The sequence below is a fragment of the Phragmites australis genome, chromosome 17, assembly GCF_958298935.1.
Source record: "Phragmites australis chromosome 17, lpPhrAust1.1, whole genome shotgun sequence".
Classification (NCBI taxonomy): Eukaryota; Viridiplantae; Streptophyta; class Magnoliopsida; order Poales; family Poaceae; genus Phragmites; species Phragmites australis.
Genome location: NC_084937.1, coordinates 3069117 through 3092776, shown reverse-complemented (window position 1 = coordinate 3092776; position 23660 = coordinate 3069117). Strand labels below are relative to the sequence as shown.

The following is a 23660-nucleotide window of genomic DNA, read 5'->3' as shown; positions in this document are numbered from 1 at the left end:
CAACCTTCTGAGGTTGAGCAGCACTTTTTTTTCGAAGGTACATTTTGCCTTCGGTGCAGGAGCAGGAACTCTTAGCCCCCGACTTTTAGCCAAGAGGTGCACCGCCTTTTGAGGTCGAGCAGCACTTCAGCTTTTTCTTCCGAAGGTATGTTTCACTTTCTGTGCGGGGGCAGGCACTCTTAGCCCTCGACTTTTAGCCGATAGGTGTGCCGCCTTTTGAGGTCGAGCAGCACTTCGCCTTTTTCTTCCGAATGTATGTTTCATCTTCGATGCGGGGGCAGGCACTCTTAGCCCCCGACTTTTAGCCAAAAGGTGCGCCACCTTTTGAGGTCGAGCAGCACTTTAGCTTGTTCTTCCGAAGGTATGTTTCGCCTTCTGTGCGGGGGCAGGCACTCTTAGCCCCCGACTTTTAGCTGAGAGGTGCGCCGCCTTCTTTGAGGTCGAGCATCATTTTGGCTTTTTCTTCTGAACGTATGTTTCGCCTTCGGTGAGGGGGCAGGCACTCTTAGCCCCTGACTTTTAGCCAAGAGGTGCGCCACCTTCTTTGAGGTCGAGCAGCACTTTGTCTTTTTTTCTGAGCATTACAAACATTCATGTGTAACTGAATCATAATTACTTTACCATAAAGGCGAAGATGCTACGGAATGAAATTCTTTAAAATATGGACAACTTCGAAGTGACCAATGATCAAACTTTCGTTGCGGGTTTGCGCCCGTCTAAAGTCGAAGGGTAAGATGTCTTTCTTTGACATTCCATACCTCGACTTTTATGGCGAGTTCTCGGTCCGCCTCTTGTCGATTGGTGTGCTTCCTTTTTTCGGAGGTCTGCAACACTTCGATGATGAATTACGCATAAACTCAACAAAAGTACATGCTTTCTTGGGGGTAATTCCATATATATTAGAGGGTTTACAAAGGTCGCTGCCTCGTTAAAAACCTCATGCCCTGACGAAGGGTTCCACCTGTGAGGAAAAGAGTACAGCACCTGTACATTGTTTTGATTAAATTAGAGAAAAACAAAATTACGTAAATGCTGCATTGATTCGTGTGCTTCACCCATCGATGCGAAGACATCTTCTTTGGTTACTACACATAGAACTTGCGAAGGTTGTCGGCATTCTAAATGTGCAGAAGCTCATCCCCTTCGACAGTAGCCAGGCGATAAGATCCTGGCCTTAACGATCTCTTCACCAAGAAAGGTCCGTCCCACCTACTTTGCAATTTTCCCACGACGGAAGTATTGGTGAGTCTTCGCAGCACCAAATCTCCAGGGGCGAACTCCTTTGGGGACACTTTCTTGTCTCTCCATCTTCTAGTCTCCTCCTGATATCTGGTCAAGTTTTCGATGGCCTGTATTCTCATTTCCTCCAGCGCATCTTTTGATGTCAATTCTTCGCTTTGGGCTGATTCATTCGTGACTCGAAATGATTTATTTTTACATTCCTTCAGAGTATTGCCTCTTCGCCAAAGAGCAAACAAAATGGTGTGAATCCTGTCGGTCTTGTTGTCGTTATTCTTATGAACCATAAGACCTTCAGCAGCTCTTCCACCCACTTTCCTTTTGGCAGCCCTTGAAGACATCTTACGACACCAGCAAAGACGATGCCGTTTGCCTTTTCCATAGCTCCAATTGACTGTGGGTGATAAACTGATGTGAAGTGGACTTTGATTCCCAGGTTATAGCACAATTGTCTGAACCCTTCACTATCAAATTGCATGCCGTTATCAATGGTCACTTTGCGTGGAACTCTGAAGTGGCAGACGATGTTCTACCACAAGAATTTTTGGATATTTCTTGACGTTATATTCACAGCGGCATTGCCTCCATCCATTTGGAGAAGTACTCTACTGCGATGACAGCATAGCGCAAGTTCTCTGGGGCAGTTGGTAACTGTCCGACAATGTCAATTCCCCACCGCGTTAATGGCCAGATCGGTGGTATGAGCTGTGTCTTTATTGAAGGCCTGTTTGAACCCTTCACCAAGTACTGGCACTGCATACAACTTCAGACAACACACTCCGCATCATAGATCGCCTTCGGCCAAAAGAATCCTTGCCTGAATACTTTTTTGACAAGCACTCAAGTGCCTATATGCGAGCCACACAGTCCTCCATGTATTTCTCTCAGCAAGTTTTGGCCCTCTACTTGGGATATGCATCACAGTATCAGTGCACAGACTCCCATCTTGTACAAGTCAGCTCCCACAAGTTTGTAGTTTCTGGCTCTCTGCGCCATACGCTTCGCCTCGACATTATCTTTGAGCTCATAGTAGCCGTGGAGATAAGCCATTATGGGGCCTTCTACAAAGGGTCCTCGACAGCTGGCACCTTCAATTTCTAATAAAACACATCTGGCGGTATTGGTAGATTTTGCGCCGCGGCCTTTGTGAGGTCATCGGTCTCAAAGTGTTCATTTCTTGATATGCTCTTGATTGTAAATCCCAGGAAATGCTTTTCCATGCTTCGCACCGCTGCCATATATTTGACTAGTTCTGGCTCCTTCGTCTGAAATGTCTTGTCAATTTGGCTTGCTATCACTTTAAGTCTGTCTTGACCAAGACCCTTCGGGCTCCCAACACTCGTTCCTTACGAAGGCCAAGGAGATCTGCTTTGTACTCCGCAACATTGTTTGTCAATCGAAACTTGAGCCTGGTGGTGTATTGCAACTTCACTCCCGAAGGCGAAGACACCACTGCCGCCACACCAGCACCCCAAGCCCCCCAGGCTCCGTCACAATATGCAATCCAAACTGGGTTTAACGGTACTTCTTCTGGAGGTTCGGCCAGCGGCATCCAATCTGCCACGAACTCCACTGATGCCTGAGACTTCATCGCTATTCTTGCGATAAAAACTATCATGAATGGTGCGATCTCTGCAGCCCATTTTGCAATCCTCCCTATAGCTTCACGATTTTCAAACATGTCATGAAGGGGTAATGAGGTGGGCAATGTAATCTTGTGAGCCCTAAAATAATGGCGAAGATTTCACGATGCCATTACTAGCGCATAGGCCACCTTTTCTATTTCAGAGTTGAACCTCTTCGGGCCTGTCAAAGCCTCTGATACATAGTATACCGGAAATTGCTGCAACTTGTTATTTTCTTGCCTTTCTTGCACAAGTACGGCACTTACTGCCGAAGGGGATGCTGGTATGTATAGCAACAACTCAGCATCGGGATCGGGGCTAGACAGGGCCGTGAGCTTCGTTAGATAAAAGTGGCATTTGAACGCCAAACTTCTTATTGCATTTATTCAACTCATCGAAGGCTTCCTGGTGCTTTGCACCCCATTTGAAGGGGTCAGAGCCTTTTAGCATTTTGAAGAAAGGAAGGCTTCGCTCGGCTGATTTTGCGATGAACAGGTTTAGGGCTGCTAATCTACCTACCAGGCGCTGTGCTTGTTTCCTGCTCTACGGGGGTTTCATGTTAATTATTGCTTGAATTTTTTGAGGTTCTACCTCGATGCCCCTTTTCGAGACTAAGAAGCCCAGCAACCTTCCAGGTTGCACCCCAAATGCACATTTTTCAGGGTTCAGCTTTAGGCCTGCACTTCGCAGATTTTTAAAAGTTTCTCGAAGGTCCTTGAGGTGTTTGTCCTTTCTTATGCTTTTGACCACTATGTCATCGACGTATGCCAAGACATTTCGCCCTAGCTGTGACTTCAGCACTTTTTGTACCAACCTGGCATAGGTGGCGCCAGCATTCCAAAGGCCGAAGGCCATCCTTACAAAGCAATATATACCAAAGGAGGTTCTAAAACTTGTTTTTTTCTTGTCCTCCTTCTCCATCCAAACCTGGTGGTACCCAGAGTATGCATCCAGAAAACTCAACATCTCATAGCCAACAGTGGATTCCACTAGCTGATCAATTCATGGCAGCGGAAAGTCTTTCTTTGGATAAGCTATGTTTAGGTCTGCGAAATCTACACACATCCTCCACTTACCATTACTTTTCTTGACTAGCACCGGGTTAGCCAACCACTTTGAATGCAATACTTCGCGCACCACACTGACGTCAAGCAACTTTTGTACCTCAGCCTTAGCTTCCTCTTCCCTCTCCTTTGAAGCCTTCTGAAGCTTTGCACCTCAGCCTTAGCTACCTCTGCCCTCTCCTTTGAAGCCTTCCGAAGCTTTTGCTTCTTGGGCTTCGCATTTGGGTCTACATTTAGAGTGTGTTGAATGATTTCTCTACTGACTCCTTGCAAATCCTTTGGAGACCAAGCGAAGATATCTTCGTTGTTGTGAAGGAACAATATCAACCTTCGCTCAGCTTCTTATGTGATTTTTTCCTCGATGATGACTTTTTTATCTGGCCTATCTTGACACAGCGGCATTTCTTGGTCTGGCCTTCTGGTCCAGCCTTCACCATTCTATGTACCTTTAGTTACTCCTCGCATTCTTCATGATCCATCGAAGGTCCAGCCACTACAAGGACATTTCGTCGGCCTGGAGTATTTCCCACATCACTCCTACAGGCCACCTGTTGATCTCCGAGCACCGTTGTGACACCTCTGGGACCAGGCATCTTCATGCATAAATATGCATGGTGCGGTAATGGTCCGAATGTATTCAGGACTCCTTGTCCAAATATTGCATTGTAGGGAAAGTTGATATCAACCACATCGAAGGTGATATCCTCTGTTTGAAAGTTTGACCCCTCGCCAAATGACACCGGGATTGCTATCTTTCCCAAAACATTGATTGCTTTTCCCCCGAAGCCTAGTAGCGGGGACCCAACCTGCTAAAGGTCACTTTGTTGCAAACCCATCCTGTTGAAAGCATCGGCAAAGATGATATCTGCCGAGCTTCCGCCATCTATCAGGATTCTGTGCACTTCATTTCCTGAAATTTTTGCAGTGACGACAAAGGTGTCCGTATGTGGGTAATCTAGAACCCTCATGTTCTCCCGTGAGAAGGCAATGGGAACATCGGACCATCTTGAATGGACATAAGTTGGCCCTACACCAACATGGTTAACCCTTCGCACATATTCTTTTCGCTGCCTCTTCAATTCTGTTTCCTGATTAGATCCTCCAGAGATTGCCAACACAACATTGTATCCATGGTTTACTGTGCTCACCGATCTGCTGGTTTTCGGGGGGGGTGCTTTGATTGCTGGTCTTGGTGGAGGTGGGGGGAGCTCTCCTTGGAAAGTCAACTGACCAACAGTCTGGTCCGGTAGAGCCGAAGGTACAAGAACATATTGGTGTGTCGGCGCAGGCATTGATCGTCACTGGTTAGCGAACGTTGTGTTTTGGCTACGGGTCTAATTGTTCCCACGCTTCGCCCTGTCTGAAATGTGTGGCATGATGCACAATTCTTGCATGATCGAGGGATTGTTTCGCTAAGCTTTCTTTCATGGCCATGACCTATGGGCATTGCTTAGTCCTATGACTAGCACCATTGCCATGTAACTCACAGTACAATGTGGTCGTGTCTTGCGAAGCCCGTCCTCCTCGGCCTCCTTGACCTCTAGCACTCCGGCCTCCTCGAGTACCCCCGCCTTGTGCTTCGGAGAACCCCTGGGTGACTTTGACTGGTTTGGAGTCTATCTGGTTGATTTCTTTTTACTTCGATGTGTACTCAAATGCATCTGCTTTTTTTGACATGCTGCGGTCTGTCTCTGGAGTGTCCAGCGTTTGTCTCTCTAGTTGATGCATTTGTCTTTAGCGTTTTTGATGCTGCCTTCTCACTCTTCCTCCGAAGGTGGTCCAACTCGGACCTTGCGTACTCTTCCATCTTATTGAAGAGCTCCTGTACACTCTCTGACCTCTTGCGTATAAGCTTTCCCACAAAAAGACCTCCTCTGATGTCCTGTATAGCGGCATCAATGATGGTGTCTTCGCTCAAGCCCTTTGCTTGGCAGTGAATGTGTACGAAGCGACGCATATAGCTCTGCAGTGTTTCAGTGGGCAATTGCTTGAGTGAGAAGAGGTCGCTGGTGGTAACCTTTTCCGCTTGATTTCCTCAAAAATTACTATATAGGGCATTGCGCAATTGCTCCCATGAATAAATGGATCTTGGAGGCAGCTCAGAGTATCACGACCTCGCTATCCCCTTAACCGCCAACACAAATGCCTTCGCCAGTGTTGTGTCATCTCCTCCAGTGGATTCAAATGCCACCTCAAAACTCATGACAAACTCTTTTGGATCTAACTCTCCATCAAACATTACCACCTTAGGCATCTTGAAACCTGAAGGCCACGGTCAGTTCTGAAAGCCAACGGAGAGCGGTGACTCTGGATCACCCGCACATGACCTATGTCGAAGGTCTTGCGCCGGTCGTGTTACAATTTATGATGGAGTCATGTGGCGAGCCGGTTCATCTGCGTGCTACAGCATGTCAATCTCTTTTTGCATTTTCTTCAGTGTTCTTCTGGCTTCTTCGGCTCACCGGCGATATTCCGCGGCCTTCTAACTTGTTGCCAAGCTATCCAATGTGCGCTTTTTCTACACAATCTGCCTCTCCAATTCTTCGGCTTCTAGCCTAGCTGCTCTTTCCTATTATGTCTCATCTTCATCTTCATATTCTCCAAAGTTACCAAGGTCATCCCACTCTTCAGCAACATGCGCCTTTCTTCTTTCTTCTACCGAAGCCTCAAAGCGAGCGCGAAAATTAGCTTCTACCCTTCGCACTGCTGCTGCTGTGTCTTCCTGGATAGCCACTTTGTGGCGATCTCTGTTATTGCCTGGGGGCACCACAACTACATCGTCGTGTTCTTGCTGGATGCCGTCGGCTCCACTGGTCAAAGCATTGCCAGCTCCAACACCTTCAAAGGGAGTGTTTTGGCTGAAGCCCCAGCTGGATTGGAACTAGGTGCTCCAACAATGCAACCAATGTACCGAGTGGCTTCATCTTCTTTTTAGGTGGCATGGCTTCAGACTGTTCGATCCCCATGGACGATGCCAACTATTGGAATCTAAGTCACCGAACAATAGGGAAGTCCTTCGCTTAAGAGGGAAAGTTGAAGGCTTTGTAGTGCGACACGTATTCGTGGGGTGTAGTAATCTTAATTCATCCGTCACCTCAATTACAGTGCCAGCCTATTTATAGCCCATACTCAACCACTCCATGCTATAATTTACAGCATTAACCCCCTAACTGCCACATTCCCGGTATATTCAGGGGCATTTTGGTACCATCAAGTACATTTGCACATTTACAATTATACCCTAGATGGCTACACGGGCTTCAACGCCTTCAGGGCACCTTTGACCAGCCTCGATGTTGTGCCCCGAGTCACCCTTCGGTTTTCATCTGAAGGTCTGCCAGAGACTTCGCCTGTGTTGATTCTTGGCACCGTGGATCGACCTTCAGCCTCTGACCGAAGGCCCGCCAGAGTCCTCGCCTACACTAATTCTTGGCGCCACGGGTCGACCTTTGGCCTCCGTCCGAAGGCCCGCCAGAGTCTTCACCTACGCTGATTCTAGGAGCCGTGGGTAGACCTTTGGCCTCCGTTCGAAGGCCCATGAGAGCCTTCACCTGCGCTTCCTGAAACACCTCTGCAATATTCATTAGTGTACAGCCACCGGTGGACTTCGACTCGCCATCCGAAAGGGTACAGGAGATCATCCCCCAATAGCATGTGTTCTAATCTTGGGCACAAAATACGTGCCAGGACTACCGGGATGGTATTTTTGTTAATCATCGAAGTTATGATTATGAATAATGAACCTCCTGGTGATTAATTAGAATTCTATTTGGACGGTTCCTCACACTATGCCTCGGCAGAAGCTCACAACGATGGCATAAATAAGCCAATCATAGTAACACTACCTTTGCACTTCGAAGGCCACAAACTTTCATCACATCGAGTAGGTGGTAACCCTCCATTAGCCAAGCCCGTGATAGCAACACAAATTGGCCACCAACATGGAACTATTATGTGCCTCAAAGTATGAGGACCTTAGTCATGAAATATATATGGTACAAAGGATCCACACCCCAGCAAGAGGCCATACCTACACGTATGATTTAGTACACGCCCTTCGCTTGCTCATAACCAATAGACGCGAGGGGGTTAGGGAATGACGCTCCGCGCAACGCACACTACACATAAGGTGTAAAATGCGCCCATCGCTTGCTCACGATCAATAGACGTGAGGGGAGTCGGGTGGGGTCAGGAAGCCTGTGGCGGTGGGCACCATGCAACGCATGATCAAGTTGCATGCTAAGCCAGCCCATAATAGCTTGCCACCTTATAAGAGTCAAAATGCTTGGTTGATCCACATGAGTTGTAGGATTCTACTAACTTTGTTAAAATACATTTTTTAAGGATAATTACAGGAACAATGGAAGGGCCAAGATCTCGAGACAATTGAGTGGGCCTCGGAATATGTTGGCTCTGGGGCTTCGCTGTCATCACAATGACCCTTGGCTTCATCGATGACTTCACCTCTGACCCACTACATGGCGCTCTAGACGTCCATCCACCGTTGAGCATAGTTGCGGTTACCCGCCGAGGGTGTCATTGACTGCCTCCCTCGACATCACCGTCGACTTCACCACTGGCCCACACTATGGCACTTTGAATAGCTAGCCTCTTTCAAGAGCATCATTGTGGCTACTTACTGAGGGGGTTCACTGACTACCTCCCTCAACATCATTGTTGACCTCGCATCTGGCCCAGGCCATGGCGCTCAGGGTGGCCATCCTACGTCAAGCATCACCGCAGCCCTTGTCGTGATGCTCTGGATGCCCAGCCTCCATCGAGAGCATTGCCGCGACTACTTGATGAGGGGGTCACTGACTGCTTCCCTCAGCATCGCTGTCAACTTCGCCTCTAGCCATGTGTTGGTGCTTCAGATGGCTAGCCTATGTCAAGCATCACTGCAGCCCTCGTCGTGGCATTCTGGGCAGCCCCACCTTCATCAAGCATTGCTGTGGCTATTTGCCGAGGGGGTCACTAACTGCCTCCCATGGTATCACTACCGATTTTGCCTCCGGCCATGCCGTGGTGCTTCGGACGTCCAGCCTACATCAAGCATCACCGTGGCCCTCGCCACGGTGCTCCGGACGGCCAGCCTCTGTTGAGAGCCTCAACGCAGCTACTCGCTGAGGGGGTCACTGACTGCCTCCCTCGGCATCACCATTGACTTCGTCTATGTCCATATACAATGTGCTCTGGGTGACCCCGCCTTTGTCGAGCATCGTTGTGCCTACCCACCAAGGGGGTCGCTGACTGCCTCTCTTGGCATCACCGTCGACTTCACCTCTGGCCATCTATGCGGTTCTTTGGGCGACCCTGCCTTCATCGAGCATCACCATGGCTACCCATTGAGGGGGTCACTGACTACCTCCCTCGGTATTGCTATCGACTTCGCATCCATCCATTTGTGCGGTGCTCCGGATGGCCAACCTCCATCGAGCATCACTGCAGCTACCCACCGAGGGGGTCACTGGCTGCCTCCTTCGGTATCACCATCAACTTCGCCTCTGACCCATGCCATGACACTCTAGACGGCCAACCTTCGCTGAGCATTGTTGCAGCTACTCACTAGGGGAGGGCATCGCCGACTGCCTCTCTCAGCATCGCCGTCAACTTCGCCTTCAGCCCTCGCTGCAACTACCTGTTGAGGGCGTTGGGACCTCATCGTTGTCACCTTAGCCACTGGCTCCGAGCTTCACCACCAGGAACCTCGGCTTGCGACCCTGGTGAGCCTTGTAGCCTTCGCTCCTTGCTAAGGACGTTCGCACTGCAACAATGTAAAGCTATCATGGATAGCCTAACTTCTAAGGGGCTGGAGCTATTTTATTGTTCATCCACTTGCTCCTCATGACATCGGAACAGCAGATGAGGGGGTGTTGTTGGAGAAATGCCCTAGCCTTGAGATACTTAGATGACGTACGGTGGCATACTATAGCGATCATAATATCTCTGTTACTACATCACATGTAAAAGAGTGAAGGGCTCAAAATACCCTCCTATGTATATTACTATAACATAGTATCTTAGGGATAGACTAGTGTTAGAGCAAGAGATCGTCTTGCCCTAGCAAGTACGGTCAGAGTTTCTTCTAAGGAGGAGACTCAATCTTGGAGATGAAGTTTGAGAGAAAGGAACACCACGAATGTATTGATCATAAAAATATGGACTGGGCTAGGGGGAGTATCACAGGAAAACTTTGTGATTATGCTCTTCTGTGCTGTGTTGAGCGTGTTCTTTTTTTGACCTCCTCTTCCAGGTGACCACGACCCCCGATTTATAAGGCAGTACATAGCTTAGTGTACAAGTTATCACGATGTACAAATATCTAGGACCTGGCCAAATTACTGGGCCTTATCCTGGATAGCTACCTTTTACCCTACGCAGAAGATAAATATCTACCGTGATAACTATTTTGGTGCTAGCCCCCTGAGGGGTGAGCCGGTTGCCAATTACGACCTGGCGCCGTTCTGCCAGGGGTGTCAGGACGACTTGCATCATGTTGGGGTATTAGGATAAGAACCACTTGCATAGGCATTTATCGCCCGTCACCTCACGTCAGGTCGGCTACAGAGGGGGGTGTCCTTTCTTCCCTGATATTATCTCCGGAGGCTGGTCACGCCTTTAAGCTTTGGAAGGCCGCATGGGCACCAGAAGGGCGTCCCGAAGGGATCTCAGCCTCCAGGAATAAGGCCTCCTATTGAGTTCAGAGGCTGAAGGTTCAAGGGGTACTTGCTGTAGCTCCGAGTATTCGCAAGGCCGCGTACGAGCCGGAGAGGTGGCCCGAAGGGATTCATAGCCTCCGGGGATGGGGTCTTCTGCCAAGTCTGGAGGCCGAAGGCTCTGGAGCGACCTTTGATAGCGACCGCAAACCATTATCCTCAGGCTGGTCTATTTCCCCCAACAGTACCCCCTCATTCTCTGGCCTCGACGTTTGGAGGGGTGAGAGGATGTATAGGAAAAACCCACTCCAGCCCGGGTTTGTAATAGAATGCCCGAAGGCCATTCCCTATCCCTGAAGAGTTTTTCAGCGGGAACTGCGGGCATTGATATTGAAGCTCAATGTTGGCGGCGCATTGGTGATGGCGGCACACCCTGGGTTATGCTGAGGTTGGAAGTGCAGTCAGCATCGAAGTCGGAGTTGAAGACTGAAGATGTATCAGCAGAGGAGGTACGTTCCGGAGCCTGTTGGAGTTGGAGTATGCGGTATCGGGACTCGGGGCTGGAGGGGTGTCGGTGGAGGTGATGCGCTCCGGGGTCCGTGCCAAGGCCGATTTGGAATTTTTTGGTGATGGGTCTTCTCGCCATTTGAGTTTGTCAGAGTGGGGGATTACGTGTGGGATCGGGGAATCCGCACATTTGCCAGTTTTGAGGACGGTAGGGTGGGATGTGTCACTGGCACATTTTTGACTGGATAATGTGTGGGTTCGCATACGGTCTTGCGCCCGCACCCTTGGAAGCCGTCGAAAGGAGTCTAGGTCATTAATGTGACGGGACATTCGTGCAAGAAAATGAGGCATTGACATGGGATGTTGCCATGTGTCGGTGGAACGACCGGGTATGGCCACGGGACCCTAGAGATTAATGAGCGAGGCCACAGAGCAATGCCGAGTTGGTTCCGCTTCTCTTCCTAGGCGTACGTGGCCACTCGGCCCGGGTATAAAGTGGAGGTCATCCAGCTGGATCTATCACCGCCCCACAAGCGAGCACTTAACTTGACTTTGAATATGACATCGTCTTTCTCCCCATCCTCTTAGGAAACATTGATGATCTAGACTGCTTCTACTGGGGCTGGGCTATTTCGACAACCGGTGGTGGTGCCGGTGGCCATCCAGCTTCCGTCCCTACGGGGCGAACAACTGCCTGTTGCCCTTTCCCAACCCTCGATTCGGGAGACCAAGCCTGTCGAGATCATCTATATTTCTGACGATGATGTGGAGATCGATTGGGATATCCTGCAAAGGGAGAGTGATGAGGAGGAGCAAACTTCGGTGGCGAGGTCTAGGAAGAAGTGGGAGGAGGACCCAAAGGTGGCTCCTTCAGCTTCTTCATCGTAGTCTGACAGCTTGGGGGTCGGCTACTGCATCAGCCTCCGTGGCGGTAGGCCGCGGATGAGGTGTATCACCGTTCCATGCATGGCCCTTGCCGGGATCCGTAGGAGGCAAAGGTAGCCTTTGGGGGTGCTTCGTAGACATCCCTATTCTGTCGCTCGACTATGGCCGTGCCGTGGGTCGTAGTTGTCTTTTGCCACCTTGTACTCTTTCTCCCCTTGGTTTGCTCTCTCAGGGTTTTCCTCCTCAGTAGTGGCCTTTGTACTATTTTCTTCTTTGTACCCATCCTCCGGATGCATGATTTCTTTAATAATATAATTTGGACCTTTGGGGACGATTGTATCTATTTTTTGGCCGAAGTGTAAGGGGAGCCTTCGAGCAGGGGATCATATGTCTGTGTGCCTTCGTGCCTTCGAGCCATGCTTCTTTGTCCCCTTCATAGGCGATGGCTAGTTTTTTGGACGACTGACGTGCTGAGCCTTCGCATAGATCATCACCGGTTTTGTTCCTTCTGGGGAGAGGTGGCTCAGGAATCTAGCGGTGGTAGATACGCAGGGTAATTAAGGAGGACCAGGTGAAGCGGTGGTGACCTCATCATTTCTGGTTATCGCGTACTCCTCAGGCTCCGCGCTGGTAGGGTCTTCTTCCAAATTTGTTCCAAATTTCTTACCTAGTGAAGCCCATCTGGAACCTTGGGAGACAAGGTCCGAAGGTGGTCTTTGACCCTTCGGGTCCTTGGCCGCTGCCCGGCTCTGGAGGTAATCCGACCAGAGCCTGGAGACAGTGTGTCAGAGGCGAAGCTGAAGGCCAGACAGGAGAGGTGGTCCTCGACCCCCTTGGCCCTTAGCCGTTGCTAGGCTCTGGAGTTAATCCTCCCGGAGCCTGGCGATAGTGTGTCGGAGGTGAAGCCAAAGGCCAGACGGGAGAGGTGGTCCTTGACCCCCTTGCCCTTAGCCGCTGCCCGGCTCCAGAGGTAATCCTCCCAGAGCCTGGCGACGGCGGGTCAAAGGCGAAGCTGAAGGCCAGATAGGAGAGGTGGTCCTCGACCCCCTCGGGCCTTAGCTACTGCTCGGCTCCAGAGGTAATCCACTCGAAGCCTGGCGACAGCGTGTCAGAGGTGAAGCCGAAGGCCAAAGGGGAGAGGTGGTCCTTGACCCCCTCGGCCCTTAGCCGCTACCCGACTCTGGAGGTAATTCCGCCCAGAGCCTGGTTACGGCGTGTTGGGGGCAAAACTGAAGGCCAGACGGGAGAGGTAGTCCTCGACCCCCTCGGGCCCTAGCCGCTGCCCGGTTCCTGCAATAACTAGCTGGGGATACCATACTATTTCTCGTGCCACACAGAGTGGGCTTTTACTTATTGTTAGCATGATCTTCATAAACGACGTATGAACTGTGTCTTTAGATGAGACTGCAGGGTAGTGACTTTACCTATGACCATACGTGTCTGAGTCATACGGGCCATACCTCTTCCTGTGGGGAGGGGGATTCATACCCCTTCGGTCTGTTGGCTGTGCCTGTCGGGTGCTAGTGAGCTTCGCATCCCTCTGGCTCGGAGGCTCTTACCTTCAAGATGCCGAGGGATTTTGTCCGATAGGTTGTTTGGAACCTCGCGGAGGTTTTGTAAGACTATTTGGTGGAGGTTTTTGTAAGACGCTCCGCCTCGCGGAGGTTTTCAGAAGTCTCTCTGTTTTTGCCAGAGGTTTTGCAAAACTCTACGTCTTGCGAAGTTTTTGGGAGTCTCTCCATTTTGGCGGAGGTTTTGCAAGACTGTTTGGTGTAGGTTTTTGGAAGACGCTCCACCTCGGAGGTTTTCGGAAGTCTCTCTATTTTTACTGGGGCTTTTTTAAAGACTCTCCACTTTTTTTGAAGGTTTGGTAGGACTCTCTGTTTTTTCTGGAGGTTTTGTAAAGGGCTCTCTGTTTTTGCTTGAGGTTTTGTATGACTCTTCATTTTTACCGGAGGTTTTGTATCCTTTTGTAAGACTCTCCATTTTTTTTGCTGGAGGTTTTGTATCCTTTTGTAAGACTCTCCGTTTTTGCCGGAGGTTTTGTATCCTTTTGTAAGACTCTTCATTTTTGTTGGAGGTTTTGTATCCTTTGTAAGATTCTCTATTTTTACCGGAGGTTTTGTATCCTTTTGTAAGATTCTCCGTTTTTGCCTAAGATTTTGTATTCTTTTTAAAGATTCTCCGTTTTTGCCAAAGGTTTTGTATCCTTTTGTAAGACTCTCCATTTTTGCCGAAGGTTTTGTATCCTTTTGTAAGACTCCGTTTTTGCCGGAGGTTTTGTATCCTTTTGTAAGATTCTCCATTTTTGCCAGAGGTTTTGTATTCTTTTGAAAGATTCTTCATTTTTGCCAGAGGTTTTGTATCCTTTTGTACGATTCTCCATTTTTGCCGGAGGTTTTGTATCCTTTTGTAAGACTCTCTGTTTTTGCCGGAGGTTTTGTATCCTTTTGTAAGACTCTCCATTTTTGCCGGATGTTTTGTATCCCCTTCGGCATGTATTAACGTCGAAGGCTCTACACACTATCGGGGATACGCAATACCTTCCAGGAAACCTAGGCAGTCTTGCCTTCCAGGTGACCTAGGCATGCTACGCCCGTGGTGTGCAGGCTCATCGTGCTCCTGAGGAAATGCCTCAGGTGCACCGCAACACTATCCACCAAGGGTGTGCCCTGGCATGTGGCATTTATACGACTGAAGCTATGCAATGCCTTCCAGGAAACCTAGGCTTGATGCCCTCACGGTGACCTAGGCATGCTGCTCTTGCGGTATATAAGCATGTCGTGCAATGAGGATTCCTTGTGATAGCATTCCTCAGAGCAGCATCCTCACATCAAGGTAATCCCTTGATATGCGACGTCCACACTACCAAGGCTGTGCAATGCCTTCCAGGACACCCTGTGACCTAGGCATGCTGTGCTGCTGCAGGTATGGGCTCCACTGCCTACCAGGGCAAAGCCTACCCTCCGGGAAACCTTTTCAGGTGACTTTAGGTTTAGGCAAGCAATGCCTACAGGTGCGTGGGCATGTCATGCCTCCCGAAGAAATTCATCGGGGGCACCACAACTGCATTACCAAGGAAGTCCCTTGATAACCGGCATCTACACACTATCGAAGCTATGCAACACCTTCCAGGAAACCTAGGCTTGATACCTTCGCGGTTACCTAGGCCTGCTGTGCCCGCGGTGTGCAAGCATGTCGTGCAACGAGGATTCCTTGCGACATCATTCCTCAGAGTACCACATCACCGCCCCCCGGGGGACATCCCCCGAGGCGTGGCTTCAACGCTGCTGAGGCTATTCAATGCCTTCCATGACACCCTAGCAAAATTTGCCCACTGGGTAACCTAGGCATGCGGCACAACTATAGGTGTGGGTTTTACATGGTTATGTTACTAGTTAAGTTTTGCAGTCTACTGTTGGCAATAAGCAGCTAATTGCAGTATAAGACATAGCTAGGTCAGATGACTATTCATAACTCATGTTAAAAGAAGATGTAACTTAAGTTCTACTGCTTACTGCTAAACAGGGACATAATCTAGATCTACCATTCTACCCAATGGCTATCTGTTGTAAAAGCTTTTAGCAATAAGGTTGGAGGTCTCCAACATATTTTTTATCGTACTGTAAGAAAGACAAACCAACTGGGTAAACTATCTATAGGTAACAGTGGGTGTAACTTTGCCAGAATAAAGTCTTTATTATGAGGCTTGAAGGCCTCGAGGCCTATGGCTATGCCGGGAGAGATAGTCCTCGACCCCCTCGGCCCTTAGCCGCTGCCCGGGTTTGGAGGCGAAGTCGAAGGTCAGACGGGAGAGGTGGTCCTCCACCCCCTCAGCTAAACCCTTAGCCGCTGCCCGGCTCCGGAGGTAATCCGCTCAGAGCTTGGCGATGACGTGTCGGAGGCAAAGCCAAAGGCCAATCAAGAGAGGTGGTCCTCGACCCCCTTGGCCCCTTAGCCATTGCCCGGCTCCGGAAGTAATCTGGCTAGAGCCTAGCGACAGCGTGTCAGAGGTGAAGCCGAAGGCCAGATGGGAGAGGTGGTCCTCGACCCCCTCGACCCTTAACCGCTGCTCGGCTTCGGAGGTAATCCACTCGGAGCCTGGCGATGGCATGTCAGAGGCGAAGTCGAATGCCAATCGGGAGAGGTGGTCCTCGACCCCCTTGGCCCCTTAGCCGCTGCCCGTCTCCAGAGGTAATCCTCCCGGAGCCTCGCGATGGTGTTCTTGACTCAGTTCACATTGCTGGGGTATTGCACCATTGGTAGCAGAGTTGGTGGTGATGGAGCGGGGTCAGGGGGCCAGGGATCTGCCCGGGAGTTTCCCTCAGGCTTCCGACCCTTGTGCCGTCCTTCGCCAGTTCCCTTTGTGGCCAAGTATCCTGTTTGTCTTTCGAGGTACTCCTCCCAGAAGGTCGTGAGGGTTCAGCAATCGTTGGTGTTTTGGCCATGCCCTGGTCCATGCAGGATACACCTGTATGCCTCTGAGGTACCGGAGCTTGTGGTCGATGTTGAGGTCGCTGCCGGGGGCCGCGTGCCCTAGAGCCTGTGGTTTCCCCAAGGCATCCTTTTCTTTAGGGAGATCATCGGGGTTGTCTGGTGAACCAGTTTTCAGAGACGAAGGGGCTCCGACTATGCCTCCCTGGACGAGGTGGACTTGGGGTTCCCCGCGTGCGGTTGGCGTCTCGAGGGCTGCATCAGAGGTGCAGGCGGGGTCCATGGACTCTGGAGCACTGCGCCTCTTCGGAACCTTCCTTTATCGGGGAGGCCGAAGGAGGACACTGGCTGTACAGATTCTCTAAAGGTGTTGGCTCGCCCGAGGCATCCCAGGTGTTGTCGAAGGAGATACCCTGGGACCAAGTCCAGGTGGGAACATTCCGGGGTTCGACCGCCCAGAACCACTAGAAGGCGGCCTGCTTGGTTGCGACATCGATCGCGACCTCTTCTGGTGTAGCGAGATCTTTGCCATGTAGAGGCTGGAGGGGCTCCGTGCCATCTGGAGTTTCCGTACTGACCCAAGATTTTGGGTCGGTTAAGGCCGGAGGAGCGCCGTCTCGTATGGCAGCGGGATAGGAGGGTATACGTGATGCGCATGACTGAGACAACCATGCATATGGTTGCATGGTTGTAACGGTGGATATGGCGGCTAGCGCATTGGTGGTTTTTCTTGTGGATTCCTACCTCTCTTAGCACTTCTGTGTTCGTGTCCCTACGAACAGTGTGCTATTGGAGCAAGCGATCGTCTTGCCCCAGCAAGTACAGCAAGAGTTTCTTCTAAGGTGACTCAAGCTTGAAGACAAAGTTTTAGAGGAAGGAACACCATGAATATATTGATCGTAAAAATATGGACTGGCCTAGGGGGGAGTATCACATGAAAACTTTGTGATTATGCTCCTCCGTGCTGTGTTGAGTGTGTTCTTTTTTTTTTTGCCTCCTCTTCCAGGTGACCACGACCCCCTATTTATAAGGTAGTACATAGCTTAGTTTACAAGTTATCATGATGTACAGATATGTAGGACCTGGCCAAATTATTAGGCCTTGTCCTGGATAGCTACCTTTTACCCTACATAGAAGATAAATATCTACCATGGTAACTATTTTGGTGCTTGCCCCCTGAGGGGTGAGCTGGTTGCTAATTACGGCCTGGCGCCACTCTATTGGGGGTGTCAGGACGACTTGCATCGTGTTGGCGTGTCAGGATAAGCACCAGTTGCACCAGAATTTATCGCCTGTCACCTTGCGTCAGGTCGGCGGCAGAGGGGGGGTGTCCTTTCTTCCCTGATATTATCTCCGGAGTCCGGTCGCACTTTTAGGCTTCGAAAGGCCGCATGGGCACCGGAGGGGCAGCCCAAAGGGGTCCGCGGACTCCGGGAATAAGGCCTCCTGTTGAGTTTGGAAGCTGAAGGCTTTGGGGGTACTTGCTGTAGCTCCAAGTCTTCGAAAGGCCGCGTACAAGCCGGAGAGGTGTCCCGAAGGGATTCGTAGCCTTCGGGGATGGGGCCTCCTGCCGAATCCAGAGGCCGAAGGCTTTGAAGAGATCTTTGATAGCGACCGCCAACCATTATCCTCATGCTGGTCTATTTTCCCTTAACAACTGGTAATTTCTTCTGCCCATTCAATCTATAAAATAAACTCTTAAAAGGCAAAGGAGGAGGACTCTAACTTTTCCTTACCAGGACACAACCTTCTTACGGCTTCTTCATCTCCTTTGGGGATTTGAGGACATCTCCAATTTTGAGTCTCTTCGTTAAAAGAGGCTCTCACCGTGTTCTATTTAAGACACATTTTTGTGCCCTAACATGTGTTGACAATGCCCAAACCCCGATGCCGTGTATAGCACAAACACAACCAAGAACGGAACCAACCACGCACGCATGCCAAGCGTCGGTCCAGGGCATGGTTCTTCCTCCTGCCCCCTTCTCTTTCCTTTTCCCTTTGAGCGAAAACTTTCTACTCACATGTAGTTTTTTTATAAAAAAACATTCTACCAACCAACAGATAAAACTTTCAATAAAAAAGTTGTCAAAAAGTTTCTACGAGAGAGAGAGAGAGAGAGAGAGAGAGAGAGAGAGAGAGAGAGAGAGAGTCCTCAATCTGTTTTTGCAGCGAGGACTGATATTTTCGTTTTGTGTTGTACAAAATCGACCGGTTCCTCACGTAGCAACGCCCGTGCGCATTATAGCATTTTTGTCCAACCCCGTTAGGTGCCCTTCCCCTCGATATGCACTGGGATGTGGACGAGCAGGAATGTACAACTATTGACGTAGAGTTTGCCTATTCAAGGTGGCAATAAAAAGTATTTAGGCTATGCTATTTGTGCAACGCCTTGTTTTTGTGAAATGTTTCACGAACAACTCTTGTGTTTTTCTCAACAGATTTGCTAATTCGTTGGGTGTCGCTTTGCCTTTTTGCGAGTATTGTGTGACATTTATCTCCTAGTAAATAAATCTATAACTAAATACTGGCAATATTCGAATAAATACCTAAAAAGTGACTTCAATTACACAAGGCATGACGAGCATATCTTAGCAAATACTCCATCCAGTAAAAAAATGCTCAACATATTGGACATAACACGGTTTTTTATGCTTCCCTTCAACCACTATTTCCAACTACAATGCATTTATAAATTCTAATAAGTTTATGAGATCATGACAGAATTTTTGAAGATAAATCGACATATATATTTTTCATGTTTTGAAACTAATATTTTAAAAGTTATTGATGGTCAAAGTATTTAACAATATAAGTTTATCCACATTAGCTTTTGCCTACTTGGAGTAGAGAAAACACAAAAAGGGAATTCTATCCAAACCATCTTAGAAGCCTGTTGAATGTGAATATGAATGGTATGTGTTGTCTGATTTTTTATTGGCTATGTGTATGGTTTTTATGTGTACGAAGTGTTTATGTGATCTATATGTGTAAGTCTAATGAATTTGTGATCTAAAATTCGAAATTTGAATGTATATAAAAGCATTATCCTAATCAATTCTTTGTATGAACCACTGTGATAATGCTTATCCTAGTTAGTTGCGAGTGATTATCACAGTCGCTACTTTTAGTCGGTTAGCATTTGCTTTTTTTGCAGTGAATTTCTAAGTGTGCAACAGTAAACAATAACGTTTGAAGCAAACTTTGGATGCAAAACAATATTGCCAGACATGATACGTACCTCTTGCAGCAACAAATGGAAATTAAAAAATATTGCAAATAAAAGAGCCTCAGTAGCAGAGGGAGGGTAAGTAGCAACAGCAGCCGCCACCCCTTTCATCCTTGAACAGACCCTCTCCCGCCAAAGCTCTCTCCATTGCCATGAGCTTGTGGTTGCCTTCCCTTCCTTCCCTTCCAACACTCCAATGCCCGCCATGGCGTATCCTCTCCACCCGGAGGCTGTTGCGCCACCGGGCTCTCCTCAATGTTAAGATAGGTTCTAGAGGCTTGGACCTAGCAGATCATGTGTGCTCAATTTGCTAGCTCGTGGTCGCGATGTTAAGTTGCAGAGGTAGGGGGTGAGCAAGAGAGATGAGATGATAATAATGTGTAAGTGTGCACGAGCTTCCCAGCCCGACCTGGACCGCCTTTCTTTTGCCTAGGCGTGGCCAAGCTCGGCATAGCATTTTAAGGCCGGGCTATAATTAAACAAGTCCCAAAGCACAGCCTGATAACAGAATGGAATTACATTTATAAACACTGCACTTATTCATGGTTACATCTGGTACAATCTTTATGCATCTAAGCCTTCATTTATCTGCCCCTGATTACTACATACAACAACTAAAGCTCGATAACAATAATTCAGTGCAAGAGCTCCTTCCCAAACAGCCCAGCAATGGCTCGCCCAGGATCTTCCTGTGTCACTAGGGATTCTCCTACCAAAACCTGTCAGTATGAACAACAACGAATCAGTTATGTCCCCCAAACATCGCACAAAAAGAAAGATATTTTTTATAATGAAAAGAATTCTGATCAAAGTATGTGTTCTGTTCCGGTGTGATGAAAACTAAGTCAAATTCGAAAAAAAAGGATATGCCTGAAAACGAAAATGAATGCTTTGCAAACATAATAGTCCAAACAATAACAAAGTAGAGAATTATTTATATTAACAAAAAGATAAAAAAAGCTGTGTGGGTAGAATTTTGAAACACACACTCTTTTCTATCTATAACTCAACTTTATCAAGTTATCAATTTTTGCTTGTTGGAATAAGAAAACAGAACTTGTGGTATAAAAGGGTCAGCAGTCATGCAACCCATCATGAAGCAAAAAATATGCTTTGAAGCACGTCTAAATGTTGAGTTATCGGGAAAAAGCTAAACAATAATTAGAGAACTTACTGCCAAAACACCAGCATTCTGCACATATGCGACATCATCAGGAGTGAACAAACCAGACTCGCCAACAACCTGAACAAACATATTCACTAAATTCAGCATTTATAAACTAAGTTGGAGTATTATATAATTTAGAATTAAACCAGAACACCTGAATTCTAGGAAACAAGAAACTATCTGTTAAATTTGATTCCATTCTGGAATTGAAACTGGAGCACATTCCTAGACTTGTGGGTTCTCAAAAACTCACAAAACTAGAGTCAATGTTCAACAGGGTAATAAAAGTTTTAGTAGTAACTGGTGTGTTGCTTTCTGATTCTCATATAGTACAGTGTTAACATCAAGAAGAAATATCAGGGTAAAATAATTCATTGAAACAAAAGTGTTATGTATAGTTAGGATTACGAAGATTATTTGTGTAAAGCTAAGAAAGACCTACCAGTATTCCCTTCTTTTTAATGATGTCAATGCGTTTCTCTAATAACATCTTTGTGTTTGCAGTATTGACTTCGAATGTCTCTGCAACATAAATATATTTCAACATGCTGCCAAGTCAAGAAGGGACAAACATGATAAAAAAATATTGGGATCAACAAAATTGATGTTTATGCAAGAACTGACAGAGAACAATACCTAGACTACGATTGTTAATGCCGATAAGCTGAACACCATCTATCTTCAGTACACGATCCAACTCCCTCTCATCACGAACCTAAAATACAAGTTATGTTTAGCATGCAACAAAGCTGGACTGTTGAATTACAACTCACTTGAGACACAACAAATTGTAGTCCATACTATTTTTACTTTCTATAATTATATATTGGCATCAAAATTAATATAGGACGACATGGAATGATGCAAGTACTTTACCTAAATTTACTGTAATAATTAATATGTGACTAAGTACATGCCTAATACGTATACAAGTTGTCAACACAAGTGTAAAAGAAGTTAATGTTCAAGCTATGTAGACTGCTTCGTAATACTATGATAGAATTCACTATAAAAGGAGAAAGTGGAATTGCATAAACAATATTTCATGGATGAGATAAAATAACAAACTTGTGACAAACCTCAATAAGAGCAGTCATTCCAAGTTTTTTGCAGACGTGAAACATGTACTTGATGTCGAGGTCCGGTAGCACGGCGGCAATCAGCAGAATCGCATCGGCACCCATTGAGCGTGCGTAGTAGATTTGCCAGATGTCGATGACGAACTCCTTGCAAAGAAGAGGGCACTGCATTCACAACCAGACCAGACGACAAGTCACATATACATGAACTACAGCCTCAGAAGGGAATTCTACCCTTTAGACAAGAGAATGATGTCTGCACGATGGTACATACCTTCACTCCGGAATTGCGCACAGTCTCAAGATTCTCAAAGCTTCCCTGGAAGAATACGTATCAGATTGGAAACGTCAGATAACTGCAACAAATTTAATCACTGCAAGCATAAGGACATGAGAACAATCAGCGCAAGCAGGGAACCTGGAAGTGCTTCTCGTCAGTCAGGATGCTCAAGCAGGCCGCGCCATTCTTCTCATAGGCGTGCGCAATCTCGACCTATCAAGAATTTGCATAATTGGTCACAATCCAACTTGAGAAATGTCAGGGCCCAGTGCAGGGCAATGTTTAGTTATGGAAAACTCTTTAGATGTCAGGGTGCTCACCGGATTGAAGTGCTCCCTGAGAATGCCCCTGCTCGGTGACGCCTTCTTGACCTCGGCGATGAGGGCGGGCACGCCGTTGCGGCGGTGAGCCGTCTCCAGCGCCCCGAGGAAGTGCCTGGGAGGCGGCGCGTGCCCTGCCGACTCGACCACGTTCTTGAGCGGCTTCTTGGCCTTCCTCTGGGAGACCTCCACTTCCTTGTCCCAGATGATCTGCTCGAGGATGTTGCGCGGGATGGCCCCGTCGGCGGCGGAGGGGTACCGGGGGCGGCAGCGGCGGCGGATGCGGATGCCCTGCGCGGCGGCGATGGAGTTGATGGACTTGCCGCTCTCCCACTGGATCACCTCCGCCGAGTTAAACATCTCGTCGTGCTCCAGCGCATACAGAATCGAGTCCTGAATCAATCAAATCACATCATATTCCGTCGATCAAAATAAAAAAGAAACTAATTATTGATCGAAACAGAATGAAAAGCAACATCCAAATCCAAGAAACAGAGCAATCCATGAAACAGAGCACGCGACGCCGGCTCAACGCATTTCGCTGCGCACAACGAAACAACGCGAGGACGGAGAGCATAGGAACGGTGTCCGGGTTGAATAGCACACCTTCGCGGCGCCACTAGAGACGGCTCGCGTGGCGTGGCAGGGCCAGGCGACGGTGCTGAGGACGGACGGCGAGGAGGAGGAGGAGGAGGAGGGCGACGACGACGAAAAGGCGGTGGCCGGGAGGCAGGCCCTGGCGACCGAGGCGGCGGCGGGGAGTGACTCCATTTGTGGCGTGACGACGGCGGAGCTGGTGGGAGGAGCCGAATCGGAGTGCATATATAAGAGCGGCCCAGTATCCGGTGTTTAATATAGATCGTTTTAGATTTGTGTATAGAGATTAAAAAATAGATTAAATAATATTATTGTTTTTTATTTATTTTGTATTGAAAAAGATAACGTATTTATTTATGAGAATGATAATATTTATTAAATAAGGATAAGAAGGAAATAAAAGAGAAAAAAATATATTTATATTTAGAGAATAATTGATGAGACTAAAATAACCTATATTTACAATTAAAGGGAGTACAGTATAACTCATTTACGTTTCCTTCCAATGCTTCAATAGATGCTCGTAAAATTATCTAGAAATTAAGTTTTGTGCACAGTACTCAGACATACTAACTTTCAT

General features: G+C 48.1%; 1 protein-coding gene across 1 annotated transcript; it reads right to left on the bottom strand.

Moving 5' to 3' along the window:
• Nucleotides 1-20138: 20138 nt before the first annotated feature.
• LOC133897566 (uncharacterized) lies at nucleotides 20139-23326 on the bottom strand. Its single transcript, XM_062338337.1, has 9 exons — nucleotides 23090-23326; nucleotides 22484-22876; nucleotides 22302-22376; nucleotides 22158-22202; nucleotides 21884-22048; nucleotides 21441-21519; nucleotides 21247-21326; nucleotides 20811-20879; nucleotides 20139-20355 (listed from the first exon to the last, which is right to left on the bottom strand). Exons 1-9 carry the CDS (start codon nucleotides 23303-23305, stop codon nucleotides 20272-20274), a joined length of 1206 nt encoding a protein of 401 aa, XP_062194321.1. The 5' UTR covers nucleotides 23306-23326; the 3' UTR covers nucleotides 20139-20271.
• Between the last annotated feature and the right edge of the window lie 334 nt (nucleotides 23327-23660).